This window comes from Gigantopelta aegis, chromosome 4 (assembly GCF_016097555.1).
Source record: "Gigantopelta aegis isolate Gae_Host chromosome 4, Gae_host_genome, whole genome shotgun sequence".
Taxonomy (NCBI): Eukaryota; Metazoa; Mollusca; class Gastropoda; order Neomphalida; family Peltospiridae; genus Gigantopelta; species Gigantopelta aegis.
In genome coordinates this window covers 32,860,560-32,878,288 of record NC_054702.1, presented here as the reverse complement: position 1 = coordinate 32,878,288, position 17,729 = coordinate 32,860,560, and the positions used below count along the sequence as shown (strand labels likewise).

The 17,729-nt window shown below is 46.5% G+C and overlaps 1 protein-coding gene across 1 annotated transcript in view; it reads left to right on the top strand.

Annotated features, from left to right (window-relative positions):
- Nucleotides 1-17,729, top strand: part of LOC121369794 (thyroid adenoma-associated protein homolog) — a 49,643-nt gene that overhangs the window by 25,979 nt on the left and 5,935 nt on the right. The window contains exons 24-30 of the mRNA XM_041494868.1: nt 330-577; nt 1,549-1,716; nt 2,056-2,161; nt 13,918-13,950; nt 14,497-14,618; nt 15,033-15,117; nt 15,776-15,899. Coding sequence (XP_041350802.1) covers nt 330-577; nt 1,549-1,716; nt 2,056-2,161; nt 13,918-13,950; nt 14,497-14,618; nt 15,033-15,117; nt 15,776-15,899 — 886 coding nt within the window. The remainder of the gene's footprint in view (nt 1-329; nt 578-1,548; nt 1,717-2,055; nt 2,162-13,917; nt 13,951-14,496; nt 14,619-15,032; nt 15,118-15,775; nt 15,900-17,729) is intronic.

The following is a 17,729-nucleotide window of genomic DNA, read 5'->3' as shown; positions in this document are numbered from 1 at the left end:
CCAAGGGTGTCCAGTTTAGAGGAGTTTCACTGTAGTTGCATTGACTCGGGACTTATAGTTTGTGAGAAACTCTTCATTAAGGCAAAAACAAAGTTTACGTTGGGCAAAACATTTAATTCTGCAGAATTCTTGTTTTCATGTCCCAATCAATGCCTAATGCTTGGTACAGCAAAGGACTTGGTTTGCACAATCCTTTCTGTGGGAAAGTGCATACGAAAGATTTCAGAAGGTTTCTATATTTTTCGAACAGATTTATGTTAAAACAACCAAATAGTAGACATCAGATAGCTGTATCAGTAAACAAATGTTCTATTAATTTTCCTTCACAGGATGTCATATGGTCGGTAGTATCAGAAGAGAGTGCAACACCTCTAGTGCTGACATCACTGAGTGTGATCACCGAGTTTGGCCTGAGGAACCCAGCGGAATCGAACTGTCCTCTCACACACACTGAATTCACTCGTCTGGAGCAGGCATTCAGTAACAAAGCCAGCATCAGGGCAGCTCTGCTTCCAGCAAAAGCAATCTGGATGAGGAAGATTGTGGCATGTACAGACACCTATCAGAGTGATCCATTGTAAGTACTAGGGTCTTATTTATATCATTTATAAAAATTAGCTCATTTTATGATTCCCTATTTTATTTACTTTATAGATTCTCTGTTTTGTCTATTACTAGGATTGAATCTCATTTCATACTTTTGAAAGCCAGTGCTCCAAAACTGGTATAACAAAGGCCATGATATATACTATCTTGTCTATGGGATGGTGCATATAAAAGATCCCTTACTACTAATCGAAAAGAGTAGCGAATTGTGTGATGGTAATGGGTTTGCTTTCTAATTATCTATGTGGTCCTTAACCATATGTTAGATGCCATATTAATGATTAAAATGTGTTAAGTGAGTCATTAAATAAAGCATTTGTTTTCTTCTTTTTTTATTTAATCTTACCTTCCTGCTGCATTCTAATACTTAGTTCATTGGAAAACAGAAAGGAAGTTAAAGACAAATGATTAGCAGTTGTATTGACAAAAGGAAAGATCTTAGCTATATGTTGGCTCTTGATAACACCAAACTATTGCAGTGGTGGGGAGGGGAATAGAATAAACTAATGTGTAGGTCAGATTGAGTGTAATTTTGAAAAGAAAACATGTTACCTATTATCAATATGTTCACAAGCATACACGTCATTACTAATTTTGCTACCACCTCTATACAATGCATTCTTTTTAATAGGGATGATGACATATATATCACAGCTGGCCATTTCTTGAGTGAGACTGCCATAAGTGCTTGTTTTTGTACTTTGGCATATTGCAAGTGTCTGTGTTAAGTTGCACCTACTCCATAGAAAAATCCTGCATCCACCCTAACACTGAATAAGAATGTTCATTTGAAGGTAGCAGGTGGTGATTTTTTATGAACATGTTGATGTCACTGCCACCTATGGTTCATGTTTACAGTTATACACCTCACTGCAGATATTGCTGCATACTTTCTCAGACTGATAATGAACACACTGCTGAATGACACTGTTTTTATTTCAGACGAATAGCCATGAGTGATTGGTGTTTGAAGATCATGGAGGCAGCTAGGTCACATCAGAATGAAAACTTCCGTCTGGCGTCTGCTCAGGGACTAGTGATCTGTGGAAATAATCTTCTACAGTTTATTCAGACATTACCACGTTCACAGATGGCATCGTCAGCTGTCTGGTTAGTATCACCATGGAAAGAATGTGGGTTTTTTTATATTAGGGGCAGATATTCGGGATGATAGTGTTTGGTCCCTTCCCTTTTATTCATAGTTCATTTTTATTAAACAATGAACTTTTTTAGTTTTTATTTAAATGTACAGTATGTAAAATTTATTATATTAGTGATTTTTAAAGTCAATTCATGTTTTAAACATATTTTATAAATTTAAAAAAATTGAGTATATTTGTTATTTTTAAGCATTTTGAACACATATTTAATTTTACAGCTCAAAAATGTAATTGTGATTTTTTGTAAATGTCTGTACAATCACCATGTCTATGCGTATTTTCCTTTCAGTCTCATTGATTCCACTGTTACTTTGTTAGAAGATGTGGATTCATCCATTAGGAAAATGGCTGCCAGATTTGTCAGCAAGTTGCAGTGGCCTGGTCGTACTATACAGGTATTGTTACAGAGACTATTCTCATTGTCATTTTCTATCTGTCACTTTAAAATGTCTATCCTAAGTTTGCTTGTATTATAACTTTAAAAAAATTAATATATCTTTTTTTAACAACTGAAATTACATATTCTTATTTAGAAAATCAATATCTATATATCAAATGCTTTTCTAGTCATTCTAATGTTTCTAGTAGCCCAAACTGGATATTACCCTCCAGTAAAGTTGTCCAAGGAATTTCTTTTATTAGGAGGTAAAATGATATTTGAGCTGCTAATAACATTAGGATATTACAACATTCTTGAATTTGGATTGTGGACCATAGATATATTTATTGGTTCATATAATTATGTATTTATTTTACAAGCACATTCCACTAATTCCTCAACACTTGACATACTCAATGTGCTCCGCAAGGCTCAGTGGGTAGGTGTAAACCACTTGCACTGACCAGTGATCCATAACTGGTTCAACAAAGGCCATGGTTTGTGCTATCCTGCCTGTGGGAAGTACAAATAAAAGATCCCTTGCTGCCTGTCGTAAAAAGAGTAGCCTATGTGGCGACAGCGGGTTTCCTCTAAAAACAGTGTCAGAATGACCATATGTTTGACGTCCAATAGCCGATGATAAGATAAAAAATCAATGCGCTCTAGCGGCGTCGTTAAATAAAACAAACTTTACTTTACTTTTACTCAAAGTGATTATTTCATTTATGTAATAGTATATTAGTTTTTTTATCCAACATTCTCATCCTTAATTTAATAGGACAAAATAACATACTTCACTAGTAAGGCTGTGTGGTGGTGTCTTGGTTAAGCCATCGGGCATAAGGTTCACAGCCCGGTACCGGCTCCCACCCAGAGCAAGTTTATACTTCACTAGTAAGGCTGTGTGGTGGTGTCTTGGTTAAGCCATCGGGCATACGGTTCACAGCCCGGTACCGGCTCCCACCCAGAGCAAGTTTATACTTCACTAGTAAGGCTGTGTAGTGGTGTCTTGGTTAAGCCATCGGGCATAAGGTTTGCAGCCCGGTACCGGCTCCCACCCAGAGCAAGTTTATACTTCACTAGTAAGGCTGTGTGGTGGTGTCTTGGTTAAGCCATCGGGCATACGGTTCACAGCCCGGTACCGGCTCCCACCCAGAGCAAGTTTATACTTCACTAGTAAGGCTGTGTAGTGGTGTCTTGGTTAAGCCATCGGGCATACGGTTTGCAGCCCGGTACCGGCTCCCACCCAGAGCAAGTTTATACTTCACTAGTAAGGCTGTGTAGTGGTGTCTTGGTTAAGCCATCGGGCATAAGGTTCACAGCCCGGTACCGGCTCCCACCCAGAGCAAGTTTATACTTCACTAGTAAGGCTGTGTAGTGGTGTCTTGGTTAAGCCATCGGGCATAAGGTTCACAGCCCGGTACCGGCTCCCACCCAGAGCAAGTTTATACTTCACTAGTAAGGCTGTGTAGTGGTGTCTTGGTTAAGCCATCGGGCATACGGTTTGCAGCCCGGTACCGGCTCCCACCCAGAGCAAGTTTATACTTCACTAGTAAGGCTGTGTAGTGGTGTCTTGGTTAAGCCATCGGGCATAAGGTTCACAGCCCGGTACCGGCTCCCACCCAGAGCAAGTTTATACTTCACTAGTAAGGCTGTGTAGTGGTGTCTTGGTTAAGCCATCGGGCATAAGGTTCACAGCCCGGTACCGGCTCCCACCCAGAGCAAGTTTATACTTCACTAGTAAGGCTGTGTAGTGGTGTCTTGGTTAAGCCATCGGGCATAAGGTTTGCAGCCCGGTACCGGCTCCCACCCAGAGCAAGTTTATACTTCACTAGTAAGGCTGTGTGGTGGTGTCTTGGTTAAGCCATCGGGCATACGGTTCACAGCCCGGTACCGGCTCCCACCCAGAGCAAGTTTATACTTCACTAGTAAGGCTGTGTAGTGGTGTCTTGGTTAAGCCATCGGGCATACGGTTTGCAGCCCGGTACCGGCTCCCACCCAGAGCAAGTTTATACTTCACTAGTAAGGCTGTGTAGTGGTGTCTTGGTTAAGCCATCGGGCATAAGGTTTACAGCCCGGTACCGGCTCCCACCCAGAGCAAGTTTATACTTCACTAGTAAGGCTGTGTAGTGGTGTCTTGGTTAAGCCATCGGGCATAAGGTTCACAGCCCGGTACCGGCTCCCACCCAGAGCAAGTTTATACTTCACTAGTAAGGCTGTGTAGTGGTGTCTTGGTTAAGCCATCGGGCATACGGTTTGCAGCCCGGTACCGGCTCCCACCCAGAGCAAGTTTATACTTCACTAGTAAGGCTGTGTAGTGGTGTCTTGGTTAAGCCATCGGGCATAAGGTTCACAGCCCGGTACCGGCTCCCACCCAGAGCAAGTTTATACTTCACTAGTAAGGCTGTGTAGTGGTGTCTTGGTTAAGCCATCGGGCATAAGGTTCACAGCCCGGTACCGGCTCCCACCCAGAGCAAGTTTATACTTCACTAGTAAGGCTGTGTAGTGGTGTCTTGGTTAAGCCATCGGGCATAAGGTTCGCAGCCCGGTACCGGCTCCCACCCAGAGCAAGTTTATACTTCACTAGTAAGGCTGTGTGGTGGTGTCTTGGTTAAGCCATCGGGCATAAGGTTTGCAGCCCGGTACCGGCTCCCACCCAGAGCAAGTTTATACTTCACTAGTAAGGCTGTGTAGTGGTGTCTTGGTTAAGCCATCGGGCATAAGGTTTGCAGCCCGGTACCGGCTCCCACCCAGAGCAAGTTTATACTTCACTAGTAAGGCTGTGTGGTGGTGTCTTGGTTAAGCCATCGGGCATAAGGTTTGCAGCCCGGTACCGGCTCCCACCCAGAGCAAGTTTATACTTCACTAGTAAGGCTGTGTGGTGGTGTCTTGGTTAAGCCATCGGGCATAAGGTTCACAGCCCGGTACCGGCTCCCACCCAGAGCAAGTTTATACTTCACTAGTAAGGCTGTGTAGTGGTGTCTTGGTTAAGCCATCGGGCATAAGGTTTGCAGCCCGGTACCGGCTCCCACCCAGAGCAAGTTTATACTTCACTAGTAAGGCTGTGTAGTGGTGTCTTGGTTAAGCCATCGGGCATAAGGTTCACAGCCCGGTACCGGCTCCCACCCAGAGCAAGTTTATACTTCACTAGTAAGGCTGTGTAGTGGTGTCTTGGTTAAGCCATCGGGCATAAGGTTCACAGCCCGGTACCGGCTCCCACCCAGAGCAAGTTTATACTTCACTAGTAAGGCTGTGTAGTGGTGTCTTGGTTAAGCCATCGGGCATAAGGTTCACAGCCCGGTACCGGCTCCCACCCAGAGCAAGTTTATACTTCACTAGTAAGGCTGTGTAGTGGTGTCTTGGTTAAGCCATCGGGCATAAGGTTTGCAGCCCGGTACCGGCTCCCACCCAGAGCAAGTTTATACTTCACTAGTAAGGCTGTGTGGTGGTGTCTTGGTTAAGCCATCGGGCATAAGGTTCACAGCCCGGTACCGGCTCCCACCCAGAGCAAGTTTATACTTCACTAGTAAGGCTGTGTAGTGGTTGTCTTGGTTAAGCCATCGGGCATAGTGGTGTCTTGGTTAAGCCATCGGGCATACGGTTTGCAGCCCGGTACCGGCTCCCACCCAGAGCAAGTTTATACTTCACTAGTAAGGCTGTGTAGTGGTGTCTTGGTTAAGCCATCGGGCATAAGGTTCACAGCCCGGTACCGGCTCCCACCCAGAGCAAGTTTATACTTCACTAGTAAGGCTGTGTAGTGGTGTCTTGGTTAAGCCATCGGGCATAAGGTTCACAGCCCGGTACCGGCTCCCACCCAGAGCAAGTTTATACTTCACTAGTAAGGCTGTGTAGTGGTGTCTTGGTTAAGCCATCGGGCATAAGGTTCACAGCCCGGTACCGGCTCCCACCCAGAGCAAGTTTATACTTCACTAGTAAGGCTGTGTAGTGGTGTCTTGGTTAAGCCATCGGGCATAAGGTTCACAGCCCGGTACCGGCTCCCACCCAGAGCAAGTTTATACTTCACTAGTAAGGCTGTGTAGTGGTGTCTTGGTTAAGCCATCGGGCATAAGGTTCGCAGCCCGGTACCGGCTCCCACCCAGAGCAAGTTTATACTTCACTAGTAAGGCTGTGTGGTGGTGTCTTGGTTAAGCCATCGGGCATAAGGTTTGCAGCCCGGTACCGGCTCCCACCCAGAGCAAGTTTATACTTCACTAGTAAGGCTGTGTAGTGGTGTCTTGGTTAAGCCATCGGGCATAAGGTTTGCAGCCCGGTACCGGCTCCCACCCAGAGCAAGTTTATACTTCACTAGTAAGGCTGTGTGGTGGTGTCTTGGTTAAGCCATCGGGCATAAGGTTTGCAGCCCGGTACCGGCTCCCACCCAGAGCAAGTTTATACTTCACTAGTAAGGCTGTGTAGTGGTGTCTTGGTTAAGCCATCGGGCATAAGGTTTGCAGCCCGGTACCGGCTCCCACCCAGAGCAAGTTTATACTTCACTAGTAAGGCTGTGTAGTGGTGTCTTGGTTAAGCCATCGGGCATAAGGTTTGCAGCCCGGTACCGGCTCCCACCCAGAGCAAGTTTATACTTCACTAGTAAGGCTGTGTAGTGGTGTCTTGGTTAAGCCATCGGGCATAAGGTTCACAGCCCGGTACCGGCTCCCACCCAGAGCAAGTTTATACTTCACTAGTAAGGCTGTGTAGTGGTGTCTTGGTTAAGCCATCGGGCATAAGGTTCACAGCCCGGTACCGGCTCCCACCCAGAGCAAGTTTATACTTCACTAGTAAGGCTGTGTAGTGGTGTCTTGGTTAAGCCATCGGGCATAAGGTTCACAGCCCGGTACCGGCTCCCACCCAGAGCAAGTTTATACTTCACTAGTAAGGCTGTGTAGTGGTGTCTTGGTTAAGCCATCGGGCATAAGGTTCACAGCCCGGTACCGGCTCCCACCCAGAGCAAGTTTATACTTCACTAGTAAGGCTGTGTAGTGGTGTCTTGGTTAAGCCATCGGGCATAAGGTTTGCAGCCCGGTACCGGCTCCCACCCAGAGCAAGTTTATACTTCACTAGTAAGGCTGTGTAGTGGTGTCTTGGTTAAGCCATCGGGCATAAGGTTCACAGCCCGGTACCGGCTCCCACCCAGAGCAAGTTTATACTTCACTAGTAAGGCTGTGTAGTGGTGTCTTGGTTAAGCCATCGGGCATAAGGTTTGCAGCCCGGTACCGGCTCCCACCCAGAGCAAGTTTATACTTCACTAGTAAGGCTGTGTGGTGGTGTCTTGGTTAAGCCATCGGGCATAAGGTTTGCAGCCCGGTACCGGCTCCCACCCAGAGCAAGTTTATACTTCACTAGTAAGGCTGTGTAGTGGTGTCTTGGTTAAGCCATCGGGCATAAGGTTTGCAGCCCGGTACCGGCTCCCACCCAGAGCAAGTTTATACTTCACTAGTAAGGCTGTGTAGTGGTGTCTTGGTTAAGCCATCGGGCATAAGGTTTGCAGCCCGGTACCGGCTCCCACCCAGAGCAAGTTTATACTTCACTAGTAAGGCTGTGTAGTGGTGTCTTGGTTAAGCCATCGGGCATAAGGTTTGCAGCCCGGTACCGGCTCCCACCCAGAGCAAGTTTATACTTCACTAGTAAGGCTGTGTAGTGGTGTCTTGGTTAAGCCATCGGGCATAAGGTTTGCAGCCCGGTACCGGCTCCCACCCAGAGCAAGTTTATACTTCACTAGTAAGGCTGTGTAGTGGTGTCTTGGTTAAGCCATCGGGCATAAGGTTCACAGCCCGGTACCGGCTCCCACCCAGAGCAAGTTTATACTTCACTAGTAAGGCTGTGTAGTGGTGTCTTGGTTAAGCCATCGGGCATAAGGTTCACAGCCCGGTACCGGCTCCCACCCAGAGCAAGTTTATACTTCACTAGTAAGGCTGTGTGGTGGTGTCTTGGTTAAGCCATCGGGCATAAGGTTTGCAGCCCGGTACCGGCTCCCACCCAGAGCAAGTTTATACTTCACTAGTAAGGCTGTGTGGTGGTGTCTTGGTTAAGCCATCGGGCATAAGGTTTGCAGCCCGGTACCGGCTCCCACCCAGAGCAAGTTTATACTTCACTAGTAAGGCTGTGTGGTGGTGTCTTGGTTAAGCCATCGGGCATAAGGTTTGCAGCCCGGTACCGGCTCCCACCCAGAGCAAGTTTATACTTCACTAGTAAGGCTGTGTAGTGGTGTCTTGGTTAAGCCATCGGGCATAAGGTTCACAGCCCGGTACCGGCTCCCACCCAGAGCAAGTTTATACTTCACTAGTAAGGCTGTGTAGTGGTGTCTTGGTTAAGCCATCGGGCATAAGGTTTGCAGCCCGGTACCGGCTCCCACCCAGAGCAAGTTTATACTTCACTAGTAAGGCTGTGTAGTGGTGTCTTGGTTAAGCCATCGGGCATAAGGTTTGCAGCCCGGTACCGGCTCCCACCCAGAGCAAGTTTATACTTCACTAGTAAGGCTGTGTGGTGGTGTCTTGGTTAAGCCATCGGGCATAAGGTTTGCAGCCCGGTACCGGCTCCCACCCAGAGCAAGTTTATACTTCACTAGTAAGGCTGTGTGGTGGTGTCTTGGTTAAGCCATCGGGCATAAGGTTTGCAGCCCGGTACCGGCTCCCACCCAGAGCAAGTTTATACTTCACTAGTAAGGCTGTGTAGTGGTGTCTTGGTTAAGCCATCGGGCATAAGGTTTGCAGCCCGGTACCGGCTCCCACCCAGAGCAAGTTTATACTTCACTAGTAAGGCTGTGTAGTGGTGTCTTGGTTAAGCCATCGGGCATAAGGTTCACAGCCCGGTACCGGCTCCCACCCAGAGCAAGTTTATACTTCACTAGTAAGGCTGTGTAGTGGTGTCTTGGTTAAGCCATCGGGCATAAGGTTCACAGCCCGGTACCGGCTCCCACCCAGAGCAAGTTTATACTTCACTAGTAAGGCTGTGTAGTGGTGTCTTGGTTAAGCCATCGGGCATAAGGTTCACAGCCCGGTACCGGCTCCCACCCAGAGCAAGTTTATACTTCACTAGTAAGGCTGTGTAGTGGTGTCTTGGTTAAGCCATCGGGCATAAGGTTCACAGCCCGGTACCGGCTCCCACCCAGAGCAAGTTTATACTTCACTAGTAAGGCTGTGTGGTGGTGTCTTGGTTAAGCCATCGGGCATAAGGTTTGCAGCCCGGTACCGGCTCCCACCCAGAGCAAGTTTATACTTCACTAGTAAGGCTGTGTAGTGGTGTCTTGGTTAAGCCATCGGGCATAAGGTTTGCAGCCCGGTACCGGCTCCCACCCAGAGCAAGTTTATACTTCACTAGTAAGGCTGTGTAGTGGTGTCTTGGTTAAGCCATCGGGCATAAGGTTTGCAGCCCGGTACCGGCTCCCACCCAGAGCAAGTTTATACTTCACTAGTAAGGCTGTGTAGTGGTGTCTTGGTTAAGCCATCGGGCATAAGGTTTGCAGCCCGGTACCGGCTCCCACCCAGAGCAAGTTTATACTTCACTAGTAAGGCTGTGTGGTGGTGTCTTGGTTAAGCCATCGGGCATAAGGTTTGCAGCCCGGTACCGGCTCCCACCCAGAGCAAGTTTATACTTCACTAGTAAGGCTGTGTAGTGGTGTCTTGGTTAAGCCATCGGGCATAAGGTTCACAGCCCGGTACCGGCTCCCACCCAGAGCAAGTTTATACTTCACTAGTAAGGCTGTGTAGTGGTGTCTTGGTTAAGCCATCGGGCATAAGGTTCACAGCCCGGTACCGGCTCCCACCCAGAGCAAGTTTATACTTCACTAGTAAGGCTGTGTAGTGGTGTCTTGGTTAAGCCATCGGGCATAAGGTTTGCAGCCCGGTACCGGCTCCCACCCAGAGCAAGTTTATACTTCACTAGTAAGGCTGTGTAGTGGTGTCTTGGTTAAGCCATCGGGCATAAGGTTTGCAGCCCGGTACCGGCTCCCACCCAGAGCAAGTTTATACTTCACTAGTAAGGCTGTGTAGTGGTGTCTTGGTTAAGCCATCGGGCATAAGGTTCACAGCCCGGTACCGGCTCCCACCCAGAGCAAGTTTATACTTCACTAGTAAGGCTGTGTGGTGGTGTCTTGGTTAAGCCATCGGGCATAAGGTTTGCAGCCCGGTACCGGCTCCCACCCAGAGCAAGTTTATACTTCACTAGTAAGGCTGTGTGGTGGTGTCTTGGTTAAGCCATCGGGCATAAGGTTCACAGCCCGGTACCGGCTCCCACCCAGAGCAAGTTTATACTTCACTAGTAAGGCTGTGTAGTGGTGTCTTGGTTAAGCCATCGGGCATAAGGTTCACAGCCCGGTACCGGCTCCCACCCAGAGCAAGTTTATACTTCACTAGTAAGGCTGTGTAGTGGTGTCTTGGTTAAGCCATCGGGCATAAGGTTCACAGCCCGGTACCGGCTCCCACCCAGAGCAAGTTTATACTTCACTAGTAAGGCTGTGTAGTGGTGTCTTGGTTAAGCCATCGGGCATAAGGTTCACAGCCCGGTACCGGCTCCCACCCAGAGCAAGTTTATACTTCACTAGTAAGGCTGTGTGGTGGTGTCTTGGTTAAGCCATCGGGCATAAGGTTTGCAGCCCGGTACCGGCTCCCACCCAGAGCAAGTTTATACTTCACTAGTAAGGCTGTGTGGTGGTGTCTTGGTTAAGCCATCGGGCATAAGGTTTGCAGCCCGGTACCGGCTCCCACCCAGAGCAAGTTTATACTTCACTAGTAAGGCTGTGTGGTGGTGTCTTGGTTAAGCCATCGGGCATAAGGTTTGCAGCCCGGTACCGGCTCCCACCCAGAGCAAGTTTATACTTCACTAGTAAGGCTGTGTAGTGGTGTCTTGGTTAAGCCATCGGGCATAAGGTTTGCAGCCCGGTACCGGCTCCCACCCAGAGCAAGTTTATACTTCACTAGTAAGGCTGTGTAGTGGTGTCTTGGTTAAGCCATCGGGCATAAGGTTTGCAGCCCGGTACCGGCTCCCACCCAGAGCAAGTTTATACTTCACTAGTAAGGCTGTGTAGTGGTGTCTTGGTTAAGCCATCGGGCATAAGGTTCACAGCCCGGTACCGGCTCCCACCCAGAGCAAGTTTATACTTCACTAGTAAGGCTGTGTAGTGGTGTCTTGGTTAAGCCATCGGGCATAAGGTTTGCAGCCCGGTACCGGCTCCCACCCAGAGCAAGTTTATACTTCACTAGTAAGGCTGTGTGGTGGTGTCTTGGTTAAGCCATCGGGCATAAGGTTTGCAGCCCGGTACCGGCTCCCACCCAGAGCAAGTTTATACTTCACTAGTAAGGCTGTGTAGTGGTGTCTTGGTTAAGCCATCGGGCATAAGGTTTGCAGCCCGGTACCGGCTCCCACCCAGAGCAAGTTTATACTTCACTAGTAAGGCTGTGTAGTGGTGTCTTGGTTAAGCCATCGGGCATAAGGTTTGCAGCCCGGTACCGGCTCCCACCCAGAGCAAGTTTATACTTCACTAGTAAGGCTGTGTAGTGGTGTCTTGGTTAAGCCATCGGGCATAAGGTTTGCAGCCCGGTACCGGCTCCCACCCAGAGCAAGTTTATACTTCACTAGTAAGGCTGTGTAGTGGTGTCTTGGTTAAGCCATCGGGCATAAGGTTTGCAGCCCGGTACCGGCTCCCACCCAGAGCAAGTTTATACTTCACTAGTAAGGCTGTGTAGTGGTGTCTTGGTTAAGCCATCGGGCATAAGGTTCACAGCCCGGTACCGGCTCCCACCCAGAGCAAGTTTATACTTCACTAGTAAGGCTGTGTAGTGGTGTCTTGGTTAAGCCATCGGGCATAAGGTTCACAGCCCGGTACCGGCTCCCACCCAGAGCAAGTTTATACTTCACTAGTAAGGCTGTGTAGTGGTGTCTTGGTTAAGCCATCGGGCATAAGGTTCACAGCCCGGTACCGGCTCCCACCCAGAGCAAGTTTATACTTCACTAGTAAGGCTGTGTGGTGGTGTCTTGGTTAAGCCATCGGGCATAAGGTTCACAGCCCGGTACCGGCTCCCACCCAGAGCAAGTTTATACTTCACTAGTAAGGCTGTGTGGTGGTGTCTTGGTTAAGCCATCGGGCATAAGGTTTGCAGCCCGGTACCGGCTCCCACCCAGAGCAAGTTTATACTTCACTAGTAAGGCTGTGTAGTGGTGTCTTGGTTAAGCCATCGGGCATAAGGTTTGCAGCCCGGTACCGGCTCCCACCCAGAGCAAGTTTATACTTCACTAGTAAGGCTGTGTAGTGGTGTCTTGGTTAAGCCATCGGGCATAAGGTTCACAGCCCGGTACCGGCTCCCACCCAGAGCAAGTTTATACTTCACTAGTAAGGCTGTGTAGTGGTGTCTTGGTTAAGCCATCGGGCATAAGGTTCACAGCCCGGTACCGGCTCCCACCCAGAGCAAGTTTATACTTCACTAGTAAGGCTGTGTAGTGGTGTCTTGGTTAAGCCATCGGGCATAAGGTTCACAGCCCGGTACCGGCTCCCACCCAGAGCAAGTTTATACTTCACTAGTAAGGCTGTGTAGTGGTGTCTTGGTTAAGCCATCGGGCATAAGGTTCACAGCCCGGTACCGGCTCCCACCCAGAGCAAGTTTATACTTCACTAGTAAGGCTGTGTGGTGGTGTCTTGGTTAAGCCATCGGGCATAAGGTTTGCAGCCCGGTACCGGCTCCCACCCAGAGCAAGTTTATACTTCACTAGTAAGGCTGTGTGGTGGTGTCTTGGTTAAGCCATCGGGCATACGGTTTGCAGCCCGGTACCGGCCCCCACCCAGAGCAAGTTTATACTTCACTAGTAAGGCTGTGTGGTGGTGTCTTGGTTAAGCCATCGGGCATAAGGTTTGCAGCCCGGTACCGGCCCCCACCCAGAGCAAGTTTATACTTCACTAGTAAGGCTGTGTAGTGGTGTCTTGGTTAAGCCATCGGGCATACGGTTTGCAGCCCGGTACCGGCCCCCACCCAGAGCAAGTTTATACTTCACTAGTAAGGCTGTGTAGTGGTGTCTTGGTTAAGTCATCGGGCATACGGTTTGCAGCCCGGTACCGGCCCCCACCCAGAGCAAGTTTATACTTCACTAGTAAGGCTGTGTGGTGGTGTCTTGGTTAAGCCATCGGGCATAAGGTTCACAGCCCGGTACCGGCTCCCACCCAGAGCAAGTTTATACTTCACTAGTAAGGCTGTGTGGTGGTGTCTTGGTTAAGCCATCGGGCATAAGGTTTGCAGCCCGGTACCGGCTCCCACCCAGAGCAAGTTTATACTTCACTAGTAAGGCTGTGTGGTGGTGTCTTGGTTAAGCCATCGGGCATAAGGTTTGCAGCCCGGTTCCGGCTCCCACCCAGAGCAAGTTTTGACGACTCTTGTGGGTAGGTGTTAAACCACTACACCCTCTTGTCTCTCACTAACCACTAACTGCTAACCTACTGTCCTGGACTGCATGCTTGAACCTTATTTGGATATATTATTAGCACAAAAATAAGTTAAAATGAATTTCGAGGTGGGATGTAGCCCAGTGGTAAAGCGCTTGTCTGATGCACAGTCAGTCTAGGATCAATCCCCATCGGTGAGCCCATTGGGCTATTTCTCATTACAGCCAGTGCATCATGATTGATATATCAAAGGCTGTGGTATGTGCTATTCTATTACAAAATGTTTGACGTCCAATAGCCAATGATTAATAAATCAGTGTGTTCTAGTGATGTCGAAAAAGAAAAAGGAAAAACAAACTTTAATAACATTCTATCAACTGAATTATTTCATTCCTTTTGTTTTTCAGTTTGATGATCTGAACTGCTCTGTATGTTTTGAGGTGTGTTATTTATTAATTTAATTGTTTTAAATTGTGTCATTTAATTTAAAATTATGTATGTTGTTTAGTTATTTTTTAGTCTTTTTCATTCAATAATTGTTTTTTGGTGGAATATAGCTTAGTGGTAAGTTGCTCACTTCAGGTTCGATGGATCTCAAAATCAATTACACTCAATGGGCTTGATTTTTTTTTTATCTCCTGCCCTAGCCAGTGTTCCAGAGCTGGTACATAAAAGGCTGTGGTATGTACTGTCCTCTCTTTGGAAAAGTGCAGGTAAAAGAAAAATGCTCACTGTGGTCTTTATGAGATAATGTTTTCAAGCTGTCTTTTAGTTGTTTGTCAGTAGATTGAGTCCACCTTAATATTTGTTCCACCACACATTATGTATAAGAATATAAAGTACTTCACAATATTTAACCCTAAAATTCAAATTAAATATATAAAATTTGACTCATGTTGGGAAAAGGTCTTTTTAAAACCAACTAAGGTCAAGACTTTTACCATTTGTCTAAATTGATAAATTTGTTTTGTTTCCAACTATTTTAGGTTATCTTTGAATATGCTGCTGACAACTTCTGGTGGTCTGGGGACTTTGTGAAGTATTTGTTGGACAAGATATACAACAATGGTGACCTGTCTAGTAGTTTAAAAGAGGTTTTACTCTCCAGGTTGTTAACATGTGGTTTTAGTTATTTCTTGACTGGTTCTATTACTTGTTAAAATGTAAAAAAAATTGATGTACCGTTTTAGGAGAGAAGTCCCAAAGGATATTATTTGTACACGGTGAACTTGTTGATATATGTGCCTTTAAGTTAGCCTTTCCCCAAATGTTTATTTTTTAATGACAGTGTCTGTATTTTTGTTGAGAAGATCATTTCAGTAAGTAATATCAATTCTTATGCTTTTAAGAATTAAAAAAGAAAGAAAATATATATCTTACATTGTTAAGAATGTAATAATTTTGGTTATTGGGTAAACAGCAACTATAAGCAGGATAGTATAATATTGTCCATAACAGAGATGTTTTATGGTATTGCTATAGTGGTATTCTTTACAAAATCAATGATGAATTTGTTTTACAGCTTTGAACGCTTATTTAAACAAGAAGACAGCAGTTTCTATGCCGAGACTTTAATAAGGAACAAGGAAATACATAAGACATTGAAGGTGAATAATGTAATTAAGTGCATACCTGGATTCTTGTTTGTATTTTTAGCCCCAGGCAGAAATATGGAAAATATTACCTTGGAGAAAATATAGTATTATTCCAAATTTAGGTTCATAGCTTAAATAAAGAAGCTGAAAAGTACTCGTGCTACAATAAAGGAAGCATCAGTTAGAATAGCAATATAATAACTGGGCTCATACTGGAAAAAATTTGCATTCTGACTACATATTATTCAGTGACAATCTTAGTATAAATCATTTCAATTTCATATATGTATGTATGTATGTATGTATGTAGAAGATACCATCAGTGTGGTGGTGGGGGGCTGTTATTAATTCACCTTTCAACTGGAGGCAATATATACTTAGCCACCAGCTTCATAACTGGGGAGGATGTGAGGCAGTGTCCTGGATCCAAGTTTGTTTTAATATGACGTGATATCCTGTGTAATTTCTGTTTTTAGCTAAAGATTCTTGGGGAAGCCACTGCCAGCATATTACAGTTTTGATAGGTTCAAGTTAATTAACCAATCATTATGTATGGGGTTGATTAAATTGTATGTTTTTTAAATTACAAATAAATTTTAAACTAACATCCTTAGTTTTAATTTCCTCCATTTTTAACAGTAAATATGTCCATGTTTCTTATGATTGTCAGAGAATGTTGAAGATTGCTGAAACACATGATCACTTGGATCCACTGTTTCATGCCACACAGTGTACTGATGACCTGCTTCAAGAAATTACGGTTTGTATCGCCATCATTGAAGATGATACAAAAGGTATTTCTTTTCAATATTACCTGTTCTCAAAACAAGTGCATTTCCCCCCACGCAAGTGGACTGGTCCGATCATCCCAACAGATAATGGGATGGTCTAAATCTTCTACAGCATGCTCCCTTGTAGTTCCGGTCATGTGACTATAGCTTCCTTCTTTTTCTCTTCGCTGTACTGGTCGGATGTGTTTCTTTTGGCTCTGTTCTTGGGAGTCAAACTTGGGTTTTTTGTGTGATAACTATTTGTGTATTTGACGGATTCGTTTCTGTCATTGTTGTTATGTTTCTCGTTGTACTATTTTGGTGTAAACACTTGTTTTCAAGTGTGTTTTTTCTACCAAAATTGTTGTTACCGGTGAACGTTGTGTGGTCGCCATTTGCAACGATGGTGGCCCTGTTACCGACTTTGTGTTTTTTATGGTTGTCTTTTATTTCTCTTTAAACAGAGATAATTATTTACCATGTCAGATACTAGTAATTTCCGAGTTCAACACTCTTGTAACCGTCTGTTGTTATGTTTATCGTTGTATTATTTTGGCGTAAATACTTGTTTTCAGTGTGCTTCTACCAAAATTGTTGTTTGCCGGTTAACGTTGTGTGGTCACCATTTGCAAAGATGGCAGCCCTGTTACCGGTTTTGTGTTAATGATTTTATATTATTTCTCTTTGTAGAAATTGTTATTATGTCTGATGTTTGTACTTCTCGACAAATATCTTGTACTCGTTGCCGGAAGTTTCTGTCTAGAGACGATCCACATGAGCTGTGTCCCTCGTATCGAGTGCCCTGCTCTTCGGAGACTAGATGTGACGCTTGATTTCAGCTGTGAGAGTAGGAGTTTGCAGTCTACTTGAAAATGTTGTCAACCAGATCCAAGAAGACTGACTCTACACCGGCGGAATCTATGGCGTCTTCCATAGCCGACTTGATATTTACAGCGATATCGGCGGTTGCTTCCAGGTGAGGGATCTGGTTCCGTCTGCGTGCCCCCCCCCCCTTCATCGAAAGCGGTACCTAGTACAACTCCAGGACCTACGGCTCCACGGAAGTCACCAGCGGCGGCCAGTGGGTTCCAGTAAGTGGGCCAAGAAGGGTATTTCTTCATCGAAACGTCCATCATCTTCGGATCACCGTTTCTGACCTTTCTTCAACGGTGCGGGCGCGAGGGTCACTGTAGTGGTCAAAGCCGAAGCTTTTCTCCACGGAATCCAGCGGCTCCATCGGTTCCTCTACGACGATTATCGACGGATGTGGGGTCCACAGTATCCATACGGGACCGTCCACGGTCCGGCTCTCCGGTATCCACACAGGACCGCCCACGATCCGGTTCTCCGGTATCCAGACGGGACCATCCAGGTCTCCATCGGGCCATGGTTCACGGGTGCTATGTGACTTTTCTGATGATGTATCGGTTCCTGCGGTGCTGGAAGATCTGTATGCGGTGGACCACCTATCACTGAGGGACTGTCTGGCTGTCATATATGAGATGCTACTGTCGCTGGCCCATCCACCGGTTCCAGTCAAGAAGGGTCCGGTTTCGATGATCGCCACGGAGGTTCCACCGGCAGATGTCGTTATTCGATCGTTGGCTGTCACAGGCCCCCCGTCAGTTTACACGGCTACCAGTAACCGACCTGTGCAGATCGCTTCTTCCAGCAAGCAAACGGAGCCCTGTAACGAACTGGAAGATTGCATCATCGGCTCACTGTTTGGTACCGTCGTCCCCGTGATTGATCGAAGTGGTACAGCATCCAGGTTTCCACCGGCTCCTGCCGGTCCGTGTCTCCGTTTGCAGTCAGTACATCGAACCATTCACACCGGTCGGCAGCTGATCCAGC